The 15230-nt window shown below is 41.6% G+C and overlaps 3 protein-coding genes across 4 annotated transcripts; 1 reads left to right on the top strand and 2 right to left on the bottom strand.

Annotated features, from left to right (window-relative positions):
* Window positions 1-5183, bottom strand: LOC112226871 (cell division cycle 20 homolog). 2 transcript variants are annotated; one of them, XM_024391507.1, is made up of 11 exons: window positions 5075-5183; window positions 4542-4764; window positions 4233-4381; window positions 4055-4151; window positions 3845-3970; window positions 2863-3059; window positions 2629-2723; window positions 1486-1720; window positions 1189-1314; window positions 860-977; window positions 1-287 (listed from the first exon to the last, which is right to left on the bottom strand). In XM_024391507.1, exons 2-11 carry the CDS (start codon window positions 4738-4740, stop codon window positions 109-111), a joined length of 1521 nt encoding a protein of 506 aa, XP_024247275.1. In that variant the 5' UTR covers window positions 4741-4764; window positions 5075-5183; the 3' UTR covers window positions 1-108. The 2 variants fall into 2 exon arrangements, with proteins under 2 accessions (XP_024247275.1, XP_024247276.1); XM_024391508.2 differs by having other exon boundaries at window positions 5001-5083.
* A 167-nt stretch (window positions 5184-5350) lies between these two features.
* Window positions 5351-9949, top strand: LOC112226872 (tRNA selenocysteine 1-associated protein 1-like). Its single transcript, XM_024391509.2, has 9 exons — window positions 5351-5660; window positions 6385-6482; window positions 6864-6963; window positions 7422-7474; window positions 7675-7806; window positions 8291-8410; window positions 8579-8825; window positions 8972-9017; window positions 9195-9949. The coding sequence occupies exons 1-9, from the start codon at window positions 5625-5627 to the stop codon at window positions 9335-9337; spliced, it is 975 nt and encodes a 324-aa protein (XP_024247277.1). The 5' UTR covers window positions 5351-5624; the 3' UTR covers window positions 9338-9949.
* A 1921-nt stretch (window positions 9950-11870) lies between these two features.
* fitm1l (fat storage inducing transmembrane protein 1, like) lies at window positions 11871-14853 on the bottom strand. The gene is made up of 2 exons (XM_024391510.2): window positions 13856-14853; window positions 11871-12759 (listed from the first exon to the last, which is right to left on the bottom strand). The coding sequence occupies exons 1-2, from the start codon at window positions 14032-14034 to the stop codon at window positions 12108-12110; spliced, it is 831 nt and encodes a 276-aa protein (XP_024247278.1). The 5' UTR covers window positions 14035-14853; the 3' UTR covers window positions 11871-12107.
* Between the last annotated feature and the right edge of the window lie 377 nt (window positions 14854-15230).

Here is a 15230-nt window from a genome sequence, read left to right on the forward strand (position 1 = left end):
GAAAATTTAAAAGTGGCAATCTTTATTTTACAGCGAATAAACATTTTGTACATTAGTAAAGAATTAGGAGTTTATCAATAACTTGAACACACATTACAAAAAGGTTGATTATCGGATAGATTGGTGGATGCTGCTGCTGGTGGACTTCACCATCCTCTCTTTGGCCTTCTTCTTGACTGGATCCAGCTCAAAGCTCTTCCAGAGGCGGACAGTTTCATCACCGGCTACAGTGGCGATAGTCGAGCAGTCTGGACTCATGGTAATGTTCAAGACCCTGCCCTCATGACCTTTGGGGGGGGAGAAAAAGTTTAAGATTTCAGTTTTGAACTTTTACCCCAGAATGGCTACAGTTGGAAACATGTGCTATTTTACTTTCAATTTTGCACACTCCGGACCTACTCACTGCCACCAAAAAAATGTACCTTTTGGTTACGGAAAAGACTTCACAGCAGTTTAGATGATTCTTTACACTATACCTACTTATTTTGTCACAAACTGAAATTAAGCAAACTAATAGAATTTTAGGAACCAAGAAGAGGCAGAGCAATTTCAGCATAGCACATCTTTAAACATGAATCAGAGCTGGATTGGGAGGTTTACATGCCCAAAATGCTTCAGCATTGACATTAAGCAAATTAAATCTACATTAATTAAATCGACATTAATCAAATTTAGTTTAAATTAGGCTCATGTTTACCCAGTTATGAAAGCTGGGGTGAGGGACATTATCATCAGGCTCTTTGATGATTTTACAGCTTTAGGCAAAAAAAATGTCCTTGTCAACTGATCCATCAATGACAAACTTAACAGCTCTGTGTAAAGTTATTACAAGATTCATCATTTCAGGCCAGACACTCACCATTGAGCTCTGCCACTTTAGTCAAGGAGGGATACTTCCAGATGACTACGTTGTCGTGGGCATATCCGTGGCCGGAGACCAATTCCTTGTAGTTTGGCGCAAACTTCAAAGAGGACACCTGTAAGGCAGATATGACCACCAGTCAACGTCTGATCGCAAAGGCATTGCAGTTATGCAAAGTAAACTTTTTTTTAAAGTGACTGGTATGCAAATATTCATGTCGCTATGACTGAGCAGCAGGTCCTTGGAGGTGGAATATAATCTAGCACAAAATTGAATGAGACTTCAGAACAGACAATCCCACTAGGGATCAAGATGGGTGCAGTTACCTGAGACTGAGTGTCCAGGGCACTGATGCAAGAGCCACTGGTGACGTTCCAGATGCGGATGTGACGGTCACTGGTGCCCCCTCCAGACGCAAGAATGTTAGGTTGCCATGGGCACCAGGCCAAAGCCTAAGGAATTTTAGTAAAAAACAGTGGTTGTGCATCTCTTTACAGTAAGTGGACTTTAAAGTGCATCAAATTGTGGCCTTTTATTCAATCCCAACTCCATCCTTCAAACATGGTAGTTTATTTAGCACGTTGCACCAATAATTACATTTAGTTATTATTTTTTTTGCTTACCTTGACTGCACCTTGGTGCTCATTGAAGCTGTGGACAGCATTACTGCCTTGGCCGCTTCCCTCCTGCACACCTGGCCACACGTACACAAGGTTGTCGTTGCCGCCGCTGGCCAGGTATCTTCCATCAGGGGACCACTCCAGCCCACACACCTCCTGAGAGTGTCCAGACAGGGTGAAGATGTGGTGGTCTGCTACCCTTACATCATGGTGGTGGATGTGACCAGATCTGGAGCCACTGGAAAAGGTAAATCACAAGCAGGTTAATAAAAACACCAAATCAAAACATTCTGGACACAGGCACAACAACAAAAAAATATCCAGGAGGGACTGACTTAAGGCTGTGGCAGACTACATGGGATTCCATCTTTTACATTTTGTCACGTCACACTGATGTTACCAAATTAAAATCTTTATCATCCTGTCCAGATGTACAATTCGCTTCAGTTCTGGCGTCACATTCTGTGATAGTCTTGCGAGGCTTTGTCAACTGCAGTGGTGTATTTGATCTGAGCATGTGCCAGCACCAGCCTCACTATGCTTATGCGCAAGTATATTGAATTTAAATAACTGAAAGTAGGCATTGTAGAACGTTTTCAAATAACCTCTAAATCAAATAGGCTTCCTCAAAATAGCATGGTCGCTGTGGTAGAACATTATTTTGATTGGAGATTGTGCATTTATTATAATCCCATCAGGTAGGCTGATTTCAGATGCGTCACGTAAATAAGACTATTCAGGAAATTGTTCTGACACAGTATGTAGCCTAAACATTAAATAGAACTATTAAATTAATCTGACTATTCACAAGAATCATATTGTGTGCATACTCTGTACCGGAAGTGTTCCTAGATGTCAGTCGCTGGGTTCGGCTCGTACCAGCCACACTGCACGATAAAGCCCCCCAAAAATTGGACACGGTATAACTTCTTCAAGGGGTCTACGACCGCATGTAGCAGTACTCAAAGCGACAGATCCATGTCACACTGAACGAGCCAAGACGTACCACAACCATTTACGACCTAAGAATTTGCCCACAACATGGACATTGTCGGGGACAATAAAATCACAGCAAAAGCATTAAGTGGGACTGACTATTCATACAGTCAGTCGTCCGTCCGTCCCCCCCAAGACATGAATCTTTACCTGGAAAGAATGTGATTGTTCCAACTCAGACTGCCAACTCTGGCAGTGTGGCCAGACATGCTGCGTAGACGCTTCTGGTTCTCCACATCCCACAACTAGGGACAATGACAAATTCAGGTGATATGTATACAAAAGGGAAAAAAGGCATTAAATCATTCTTTAACACCACAAAATTGCATTGAAGGCCCAATTCAGTAAGATGAGCACTGGGTATGTTCACGGCAGACAGTTCACCTGAACTTTGCAGTCACTGGTACCAAGGGCAAGGAAGTTGCCCTCCTTGATCCATGACACAGAGCAGATGTAGTCCTCCACCCGCTCCATCTTCATCAGTAGGACGATGTCACCCTGGGTGGCGTCCCACAGATAAAGATTGCTGTGAAGGGCAACTGCTAGAAGGTTCCGACTGCTCCAGTCTAGTAGGTTCAGATCTGTGGGAACAGACGGAGGTAAATGGAGCTTTTTAACAAAGTAAAAGAATGCGCATCTCCACCCTGAGTGAATTTAGATCAGTCCGAAGACAAAAAGGACAAGATCAACTTGATGTGGCCAGTTAGTCACTCCATCTCCCATTGAAATCTTGGACCTCTTCTCTCTATACACCAAGTCACTCAGTTCCGTCATATCAGCCTGGAAGATAACTCAGCTTGGACGTCAGCCAACTACCTCAAGCTTAACCTCGACAGGACGAAGCTACTCTTCCTCCAGGGAAAGGCCTACCTCACCATCACAGTTGACACCTCCAGAATTCAAAAAACCCTGGCCGGACCCTGGACAACACCTGTTCTCTGCCAACATCAAAGCAGTGACTCACTCCTGCAAGTTCATGCTCTACAACATCGTAGAATACAAACTTCTCACCGGAAGCAGCACAGCTTCCACCTCAAGCTAGGACAGCAGCTTCCCTGTCCATCTTCCAAAAACAACCCCACCTCAAAGAGTATCTGAAGTAATCCCACACCCCCTCCACGGATAAGAGCAGCTGACAAATTACTAAAATGTAAAACACTGGATTTATGCATTACGGCAGGCGCATGTTACACCCACAGCTAGGATTACTTCCCAGGTAGGTTACTGGACATTTACTGTGTTAGGAGACAGTCGTCATTTTGAAGTTCAGGAGCATCTATGACACACAGCCCTAGATTAAGTCAATCGGTACCTGCTCTTCAGACAGGTTTTTAGACATTTGTAGTACAGTATTGGCAGGACTCACAGAAATCATTTCGGAGTTCAGGAGCGTCTAAGATTCTGTCAGGCACTGATGGTATGTATCGGTTCTTTTTGGTGGAGACTGGGGTAGGAATCTGACTGTAGAGAACTTTTAGGTTGTTCTGGTAACCTGCAAAGAAAAGAGAATTTGACACCAGATTCTGATAGCAAGCAACTGACATCAAGTCACTATCATTCCCAACAGAAGGCCTACCTTCTGGAGCATTCAAGGGTTTTCCTCCCAGATGCAAGATCTTTGCCTCCTCAATGTCATATCCATTGAGTGTAACAGACCATGCTTTCTGGTTCTCCTACAATGACAAATTTGCCTGTGTTTAGCTACAATACAACATACCAACAACGTGATTGGAAATGTTAGAGAAAAGACTCACAGATGTTGCTGCTGAGGGGTTTGTGTCCATGGGTTCATTTTCCTTTGAGAGCAGGAAGCTTGCCACATCCATCTGTTTGTTGTTTCTAGTGGGAATGAAACGGTCACCACCTGCCTTGGAAGGTGTGCACTGTGTCTTTCCATTTTTACCTGAGCAAGAGAGAAGGGCAGATTAGTAATAGAACCCTTGGTGAAACAGATTGTTAACAGTGCCACACCTATAGACAGTTGAAAGAGACTACCTACGTACACATAAGCAAGTACTGTAGAGCAAGATTCAACATGAAAAACAAAAATAACAGCTAGTCACCTGGTGTTTTACTGGGCGTCTTGGACAGACTAAGAGATCGGTTTCCGGATTTGCCAGGTGATAGAGCGCTGGTGTTGGCACAGCTGGTCGACATCGACGAACTGGCTTTTCTCTGCCACCTCGCCATGGGCGCGTTTGTGATTGGCATATCCAGCTTCAGAATGCTGTGAATGTCGTTGTCGAATCCAAATTGAGCCATGTCTGAATCTGACTTTCGGACTTCCTACAGGGTAACGTTGCAAGAATAGAACCAAGTAGTTTATAAAAATTACACTAACAAATGCGTATATTTTGTTAACTAAACGTGCATGTTAGCTAACCGTAGAAAACTAATTCACTGACGCTATAATTGAACGGCTAACGTTTGCCAGCACACTTGCTGGCTTTCTCCGTCATTTACTATTTACATTCCATGCAACAAAACCCAAATGTAGGTGTTAACAAACGTGAGCTACTTACTATAAAATTAATTCCACACGTCGTTGATGATAAAAATGTACTTTTAGAACTACTGGAAGGGAAAATCAACTCACCAACTTCACTGAAACGTGTTCCTTTCTGCCGCAGCTCAGGTTTAAAATTTCAACGACCAATGACGAACTTTCTTTAAATTACTAAATGCGCTGTCGTGATTGGTTTGTTCAAAAGATTTGGGAGGTTACCATGGAAGCAGAATAGCATCCGTTACTATGATTGGTGGAAAAGGTAGCCGTTGCCCTCCTGAATAATCAAAGCCGAAAGAAAATGTCGTCACACTTCTTCGAAGGACGGATAGAATCCACATCGCCCCCTAGCGAAAATAAGGTCCAAACCACTGGCACTGAGGTTTATTGTTTTGTTAACACTGATCTATAAAGTCAATCATTTTGAAGTCGCCTACATAATCTAATACGGAAATGAATTCAAGATGTGTCAATTCTTGCTAGTCCATTTATTTAGCTAACCGAATTTCCGGAGGCGTGGTCTTCACCATCTTTGATTTCAGTAGCACCAGTTTCAGCAGGAAGAGCTATCAATTTATAAAACTTACTAGTAGCTACATATTCGTGTTTGTAGAATACACCCCGAAAATAAACCACCAATATGTTCAACAGGATGACAAGCCTTTGGATGGGTGATGTACGTTCGCTCTGTTTTAATCGTCTTGTTACTAACTGACTGAAGGCAAACGTTTTAGCCAGCTACTTTAGCTACAGGAGACTAGCTAGCTAGTAGCGTTATCTAGCTTGCTAACGTCAGCTAGCTAAATTCCCCAATTGTTGTGATGTGAAGTGTATAATCTGTATGGTTATGTGGACGTTCGTTTAAAAACAGGACAAGAGATACAGCCAGTGACGTATTAGGTACCGAATTAAAATGTGTTAACTTCTCAAAAGTAATGTTTCCCGAATCCCGACAGTTTGGCTAGCTCGCTGCCCTGGCTGGGCCTAGTAGTAGAGGACCTAATAATATCAAGAGTTTCTAAACCTGTCTTTGGTAATAGTCTAACGTGTTTACAACTACTCCTGAGCCCAAGCAGACATTTGTTTAAACATTTGGGTTATCACTAGTTATCATAGCTGACTAAACTCCTCTCCATGGTGAAGGAAGTGTCTGACGAATTGAATTACGTTCAACAAATGTTTGGTCGTCACTAGTTACCACAGCCACAAAGTCATAATTATAGCAACATTTTAAACCTAACTTTAACCACACTGCTAACATTATGCCTAACCAGGCCTTCTCTCACTATTCTCTATTTCCTGGCTTGTACTGTAGCCAGCTTTATATTTCATGGATATGAATGGGATATTTGCAAGTGTACATCTTACAGACAGATAACTCTACACAATCTTTTTCAAAGCTGGACCCATACATGGATGAGAATTTCATCAAACAAGCCTTCAGCACTATGGGCGAGACGGCGTATGGTGTTAAGATCATTACCCACAGAGTAACAGGGTACGTTCATCACACCTCTGTGTAATGTAGTCAAGTAATGCCATGTGTTTCCTTGTTTTTAAATAGCCTACATAAAATAGTGTGGACTATGTATCAAGCAACTACTTTCCCAAATTAGAATCAGTCAGTAATTAAAATACATTGTGAGTAATTTAACCCTATCAGCTACAATGCCAGGCTATCCTAACCTTAAATGTCAGTTGTTCTAGAACCTCCTGTTGTCATTTTAGGGAAGTACTTAGTTTACTTACCACAGAGCTGTGAATTGATACTGTAATTTCAAAATGCAATATTTATTACCCCACATTGGGGGTTTCTGTCCCGTTTCTAAAATGTTGTTGTATCACACTGTTGGCACTAATACAATCTCTTGTTCTACAGTGGTTCAGCGGGCTATTGCTTTGTGGAAATGGCAGACGAAACCAGCGTTGACCGATGCGTTCACCAACTGAATGGGAAGCTAGTTCCTGGATCAAATCCGGTGAGCACTCATCATAAGCTTGACATTTCTAAAATTCATAGTTCATTTGAACAACTTACTGAAGATGTATTAGCGGACAACCACCCTCTAGTTTTAGTTTCAAATGTGTTGTTGATAGCGGAGCTTCACTAGCATTGGCCCCCACCTTAATTTGAGGTTGATGGAACGGAATACAGTATCTCAGATTTACATTACTGCAAAGTTACTGAGCTCCGTTTTCTTCCTGATGAAGGTGGTTGAGGCTGTTTGTAAGTTGACTTTGTTTAAAGCTGGTGAATAAACTCTGTTAGGAACTAACTGACGAATGGAATAAAGCCTGTTCTGGGTGGTGGAGGTATGTAAACCAAATAAAATGTTCTTCTCTAATAATATACTCTTTATTTTCCAGCAATATATGTCCTTACTACACGCATTTGTCTTTGAAGGTGCTTGATTGCTTGTTCTTTCTTCCTGTATAGCCCAGAAAGTTTAAGTTAAACTATGCAACTTACGGGAAACGGCCAGAGGCTGGGTAAGCTGTTTTACTTTCTTCCTCATTTGATGCATGATTCTGTTGTTGGAACTGTTGTTGGAACCCGCAGTATATCACACTGTTCTGTGTGATATTTTCTATCTCCAGATTGAGATTGTGCGAAAGAAACCACTAGATGGTTTGGTGTTGGTTCACCTTCGTAATCCCTCTCTCTGTGTCTGTCTTTTATGCAACCTCAGCCCGGAATTTTCAGTTTTTGTGGGAGATCTGTCTTCAGAGGTGGACGACTACCAGCTTCATCAGTTCTTCTTGAAGAAGTACCCTTCCTGCAAAGGAGGCAAAGTGGTCTCTGATCAGTATGGTAACTCCAGGTATGTGTGCTGAACAGACTTATACATTCATGTTATTTGGTGAGGCTAGTTATGCACCACCTGCTTTTGAACACAATTTGAATTAATCTGACATTTCATTACATTTTAAATTCCTTGTAGAAGCTCATGGCGTTTTAACAATAGACAATTGTTTCAATAACAATTCTTATTACATTGGATGTGTGTGTATATATACTACTGTGTTGGGTATCTTCACCACTGTTTACCACTGGTATATTTCCCCCAAAATACTGGAAAAGTTTGTTTCTGACATTTATGCTAAAACTATTGTTTTCCCCATGTAGGGTAAGCAAGAGCAACTCACAATTGAAGTGATGCTACTTCATATTAAAAGTAAAACAACAAGTTTCAGTTCTACCATACCATTTTTGTTTTCGAATTAATTACGCATTTGATTAGCATGATACGGCGAGTTCGGACAGAATGTGTGCTCAGGGTTTTAGCATTTTGCTTGCTCTCGCAGAGGTTATGGCTTCATCAAGTTTGAAGATGAGAACGAACAGAAGAAAGCCATCGATGAGTGTCAGAATGCTTCAGGCCTGGGGACGAAACCAATCAGGATCAGCATAGCTGTGAACAAGAGGTATGGTTCTAATCTTCTGAAATAAGTGTATAAATTATACTGTATTAGGGTCAATTAGTGTCATGCTGGTCTGTCTTTGTTGAAAGTTAATATACTATGTGTGATTGTCCTCCTAACTTGACATCCACTGCTCCTAACATAAATTGTTCCTGTTTCCTTGCTTTTTAGCCATAAAATGAACAGCTATAACAACCAGAACCACAACTCCTACCACAACAATTACCAACAGCCATACTATCAACAACCCAACCAGAATTACTACCCTCAGTGGGGCTATGACCAGTACAACAGCTACAACTATGGTGGGTACGGTCCCTACGGGGGGTACCCCCCTCTAGGCCCCCATGGGATGATGGGACCCCCACCTCCCATCGGCATGCCCCCCATGCCCACAGACATGCAGACTTCCTCAGAGGTAAGGCTTCCTTACATGCTCCTGGGATCTTTCCTCATAATTTCCCATAACCTGTCTCTTAATCTAATGAAATCTGTCTAAAAATGCTTTTCATGCTAACAGGTGTTCACAATGATTCATTTGTGTTGTCTTGTTTTTCACATTAGCAAACACAGGAGTCCACAGATGAGCCTGAAGAAGAGGCAGCAGAAGGTAACTCTTCACTATACTTTCACATGCACTAAAGGAAAATGCAATGTGTTTCAGATATAAGGTCTTTCTTGTTCTTCCTTTTAAATGTATTGTTACCTTTGCCTGACTCTGTTGCATTCAAAACCCTTGGTTTCTTGACTTATTTACTCTTCTTCATTCCCCTCTCTTCCCTGCCAGAACCCAATCCTCACCTGGATGTGGATGCACTGAACAAAGAATACATGGAGGGGAGTGAGGAGCTCTATGATTCACTAATGAACTGTCACTGGCAGCCACTGGATACCATCACTTCAAAAATCCCTCCTTTTTCCACTTCCTGATCTGTTTCAACTTGTCCTATGAATTTAGTATGAAGTGTATTTTCTCCAAAAGAGCAGTCACACAGAAAATGTCAGCGTTGTTTAAAAAAAAAAAAAAAATCACCAGTAGAGACGCGTTATGTTTCTGAGCTACATTATTGGCCATTTGTATATATTGTCCACGTCTTTTGCTTATTTTTTTCTGTCTCTCTAGATTATTATTATTAGATCTTTTTTTTGCCGAAACTTGATTCTTCCCTTTTAATTTGATTATATCAAGTAACCAATGTTCGTCATCTCCCAGACACTTTGTTTTTTATTTCACACTGTTTTGGGTACCATCTTGTCTTCAGAAAGAAAATGTAAAGAAATGTTGGTGTAACTATTTTTCAAAAATGAGAAGCTTACATTTAAGCTTGTATTTCAAAAGCTTGCATCTCACCTTTACTTTAGCTTAATCTGTGGGTTTCTTTTTTTTTCTTTTAAATGCATTTAAAAGATGATGCACCTGTCATTTTCATGTTATACAACTTGTCTATTTGTCTTAGACTTGTAATTCATGTCAGCTTTTTTTTGTGCCTGTAGCTTTTGAAATAATTGTATTATTAAAGCTGACTTGGAGGGGAAAAAACATGTTGAAGTTGTTTAAGTACAGTAGTAGACTCTATTATCCAATTGTAATTTGACACGGAAAAGTGGTGCTTATGCAAAGTTTAACATTTTCATTCAACACATTTGGTCTGATTTGACTAAAATCACAATGAGTTAATTTTCCTTCTTACCTACAGTTGAAGTCGTAAGTTTACATACACCTTAGCCAAATACATTTAAAGTTTTTCACAAATCCCAACATTTAATCCTTGTAATAATTCCCTGTCTTAGGTCAGTTAGGATCACCACTTTTATTTTAAGAATGTGAAATGTCCGAATAATAGTAGAGTGATTTATTTCAGATTTGATTTCTTTCATCACATTCCCAGTGGGTCAGAAGTTTACATACACTCAATTAGTATTTGGTAGCATTGCCTTTAAATGGTTTAAATCGGGTCAAACATTTTGGGTAGCTTTCCACAATAAGTTGGGTGAATTTTGGCTCGTTCCTCCTCACAGAGCTAGTGTAACGGAGTCAGGTTTGTCGGCCTCCTTGCTCGCACACGCTTTTTCAGTTCTTCCAACAAATTTACCATGGGATTGAGGGCAGGGCTTTGTGATGGCCACTCCAATACCTTGACTTTGTTGTCCTTAAGCCATTTTGCCACAACTTTGGAGGTATGCTTGGGGTCATTGTCCATTTGGAAGACCCATTTGCGACCAAGCTTTAACTTCCTGACTGTCTTGAGATGTTGCTTCAATATATCCATCATCATTTTCCTCCCTCATGATGCCATCTATTTTGTGAAGTCCACCAGTCCCTCCTGCAGCCAAGCACCCCCACAACATGATGCCATCCCCGTGCTTCACGGCTGGGATGGTGTTCTTCAGCTTGCAAGCCTCCCCCTTTTTCCTCCAAACATAACGATGGTCATTATGGCCAAACAGTTCTATTTTTGTTTCATCAGACCAAAGGACATTTCTCCAAAAAGTACGATCTTTGTCCCCATGTGCAGTTGCAAACCGTAGTCTAGCTTTTTTATGCCGGTTTTGGAGCAGTGGCATCTTCCTTGCTGAGTGGCCTTAAAGGTTATGTTGATATAGGACTCGTTTGACTGTGGATATAGATACTTTTGTACCTGTTTCCTCCAGCATCTTCACAAGGTCTCTCTTTACTGTTATTCTTCTATTGATTTGCACTTTTCGCACCAAAATACGTTCATCTCTAGGAGACAGAACGCGTCTCCTTCCTGAGCGATATGATGGATGCCTGGTTCCATAGTGTTTATACTTGCGTACTATTGTTTGTACAGATGAACGTGGAACCTTCAGGTGTTTGGACATTGCCCCCAAGGATGAACCAGACTTGTGGAGGTCTACAATTTTCTTTCTGAGGTCTTGGCTGATTTATTTTGATTTTCCCATGATGTCAAGCGAAGAGACACTGAGTTTGAAGGTAGGCCTTGAAATACATCCAAAGGTATACCTTCAATTGACTCATTATGTCATTTGGTATATCAGAAGCTTCTAAAGCCATGACATCATTTTCTGGAATTTTCCAAGCTGTGTAAAGGCACAATCGACTTAGTGTATGTTAACTTCTGACCCACTGGAATTGTGATACAGTGAATTCATCTGTAAACAATTGTTGGAAAAATTTCTTGTGTCATAGACAAAGTAGATGTCTTAACCGACTTGCCAAAACTATAGTTTGTCAACAAAAATTTGTGGAGTGGTTGAAAAACTAGTTTTAATGACTCCAACCTATGTGTATGTAAACTTCCAACTTCAACTGTACATGTCCTGCACTGTCAAAGATGCATAATCAAAACGATACAGCATTATGTAAGGAATGCTGTATGGTCAGATGCACTGTAACAATGTGTTCCAGGCCTAGTTAATACCATATTGATATGCATGGGCATTTGCAAAATGATGGCACCTGAGGTCTGAAAGGCAGCCATCGAATTGTATGAAGAATTTTATTTATCACAAAACTGCTTGTAGACAAGTTCACAAACAAATATTTCTCATCAAGTACAATAACTTTATGATAGTTGACATCAGTTAAAATGATTTAAAATTCTGTACAGGGTTTAATTAGCCCCTAATTCATTCCTGAAAAAGACATCACATTCATTAGCTTCGTGTCTAAGTTTAATGAGGTGTGTTTATGCCTATAACCATTCCTCTCGTTCTTTCACTCAGGCTTCCCCCCTTCCTTCGTGGTGAAGAGTCCCACCCCTGGTCGTCCAGGACAGTACCAGCTGGGGCCCAGGCGGTACCAGCCCTGATACAGGCCCCTCCAACTAAGACACCCCAGAGCCCCTCCTAAGATCTGTGTGGGGAATGCGGGGAAGTAAGCCAGCAGGCAGAGAAGCAAGAACATCCAGAGGCCTAGCAGAGTGACACAGAACAGGAAGAGCAGGCGCAGCGGGGCCCCCGAGGGCCCACCCAGGGTCAGGTAGGGCCCGAACACGGCCGTCTCCTCTGCCACCAGCAGGCAGCACAGACATAGCAAGAAGATGTCCTCAGAGACCTCATAGCCACGCCACAGCATGCCGTTTCCCACACACAACTGTTTGCTCGCCCCCTCCCGAAGTAGTAGGAAGGGCTGGCCGTCCACCGTGGGCTGGCCATCTACCGCGCTGAGGGGCTCGTAGCAGCTCCCTGTGGCGTTCTCAAGGACATCCAGAAGCTTTCGGAACCCCACCCACAGCACGCCTGCCACCACCAGCCTGGACAGGTGTCGCAGTGAGAGAACGAGGGATCTGCGCACTGAGAAGGAAAGGAGGAAGACAAAGGAGCCGACGAAGATGCAGGTCCATCCCCAGCCTGAGCGCAGGAATGCTCTGAATGGTAAAGAAATGACAAGATGGTTGGAACATAGTTTTAATTAACTGGCAGGCATGTTTTGGAATATTGTTATTATGTACAGGCTTCCTTCTTTTCACTCTGTCATTTAGGTTAGTATTGTGGAGTAACTACAATGTTGTTGATCCATCCACAGTTTTCACCTTTCACAGCCATTAAACTAACTAACTATTATAAAGTGGGGCAGCAGGGTAGCCTAGTGGTTAGAGCGTTGGACCAGTAACCGGAAGGTTGCAAGTTCAAACCCCCGAGCTGACAAGGTACAAATCTGTCGTTCTGCCCCTGAACAGGTAGTTAACCCACTCTTCCTTCCATTGAAAATAAGAATTTGTTCTTAACTGACTTGCCTAGTTAAATAAAGGTAAACAAAAGTCACCATTGGCCTCAAGGTGAAATCCCTGCACAGTTTCCTTCCTCTTCTGCAACTGAGTTAGGAAGGCGCCTGTATATTTTTAGTGACTGGCTGTATTGATACACCATCCGATGTGTAATTAATAACTTCACAATGCTCAAAGGGATATTCAATGTTTTCTTTTTTTTCTTCACCATCTACCAATAGGTGCCCTTCTTTGCGAGGCATTTGAAAACCACCTTGGTCTTTGTGGTTGAAACTGTGTTTGAAATTCACTGCTCGACTTAGGGACCTTTACAAATAATTGTATGTGTGGGGTCCAGAGATGAGGTAGACATTCAAAAATCATGTTAAACACTTTTATTGCACACAGAGTGAGTCCATGCAACTTATTATGGGACTTGTTAAGCATATTTTTACTCCAGAACTTATTTAGGCTTACCTTAACAAAGGGGTTGAATACTTATTGACTCAAGACATTTCAGCTTTTCATTTTAATCAATTTGTAAACATGTCTACAAACATAATTCTACTTTGAATTGATGGGGTATTGTTTGTAGGCCAGTGTCACAAAATCTCAAAATTCTGACTGTAACACAACAAAATATGTAAAAAGTCAGGTGGTGTGAAAACTTTCTGAAGGTGCTGTACTTTAGAAAAAGACCTTGAAACAAACAATAAGGCAATCAGGCATTGTTATTTGGGCCCGTCTTAGTCCTCACCTGTAAAGAAAATTTGTCCTTTTGGCAAAGATGCTGTGTTGGGAGACCCACATGCTCAGGGCAGGTCCAAACACAATCAGGCCTGACAAGAACAGGTGAAAATGGCGGCGGAAATTGGCACTTCCCATGAGTCCGGCTGCCAGGTCAGTCAAGACCACCAGAAGGGTATTGAGAAACATCTCAACTGACTAAATCTAGTCTCAACTGAAACAATAATGAAGCTTTTATCTCTTCCTCTGGCTTTAAAACTATACGCTATAGTTCATGTGTGTATCCAATGATCCTGTAGGTTGTTGTTTCTGTATTGCTTACTATGCCCGTGTGACTGACCAATCCTGCATGTTATAATCCAAAACCAATACCTTTAGTTGGTGTAAATCACGTTTCATTGAATCAATCCAAAGGTTTGGTAATTCAATCGAGATGCAATCTTCTGCAAGTTTTTGACATTCAACTCTTCATGTGTAGATGTCTTAAATAAAGTAGCAGGTGTTCTGACTTTCAGAAGCTCACTTATTTGAATGTGCACAAATCCAGTTGTTCACCTCCTGTATCCAACACAGTTGGTACATCCCATTTCTACAAATGTTGCACTTAATTTGTTATTCAATATCTTGCAGTTTTCCACTGTTGAAGAATATTTTAATCCTGCCTTGTCTGACCTTGACTAGGTTTCCACTTTGGATTTACTTCCACGTGTTGCCACTGTTCTTCCTGTTATTGCTGAGGTAACTGCCCACCTCTTGCTCATGCAGCATTAAAAAATATGCTAATCCACAATGGCGTGTTCGTTGTCCTTGTGCTCATACAGTAAACCGTAAAGTCCAACTGTTAGAGCTGAAGTTAGAGATTCCTCTGTCCCACATCCCCTCAGCTCCCGTCTCACTCCACCCATTCACCCTTTCATCGACACCGACAGAGTGGGACATAATGTTCTCGCCTTTGGAAAATCCCTCCGTTGCAGGTGTCACATTACCTTTACAACATTTTTAGGGGTTACAGAATGTATTGAGTGAATCAGCAAGTACCCCACTGTTGATGTGATGGTGTGTTACTGTGTTAATGTGATTATTGTGGTATTTGTGTGCATAAAAAAAAAAGACTACATTAATGCTGAGTACGCACTTTGTTTATAATATCTTTCAACTCATTATGAGCAGTGTGAAGTTGTGCAACGATATTTGATTATAGTAAGCGCTAGAGCTCCCAAATACTGTCCCAGTTGAATTGGTTGGCCCACAGTTCCACGATTTAATTTTGTTTTCTTTAACTCTCTACTGTAAATGTCAGTAACATTCTAAATAACTAGGTCTCCTCCATGTGTCTTCTATTTATATCTATAACCTGTGTACTGTATCCACACCCGCCCAGCCAC

The sequence above is a fragment of the Oncorhynchus tshawytscha genome, linkage group LG28, assembly GCF_018296145.1.
Source record: "Oncorhynchus tshawytscha isolate Ot180627B linkage group LG28, Otsh_v2.0, whole genome shotgun sequence".
Taxonomy (NCBI): Eukaryota; Metazoa; Chordata; class Actinopteri; order Salmoniformes; family Salmonidae; genus Oncorhynchus; species Oncorhynchus tshawytscha.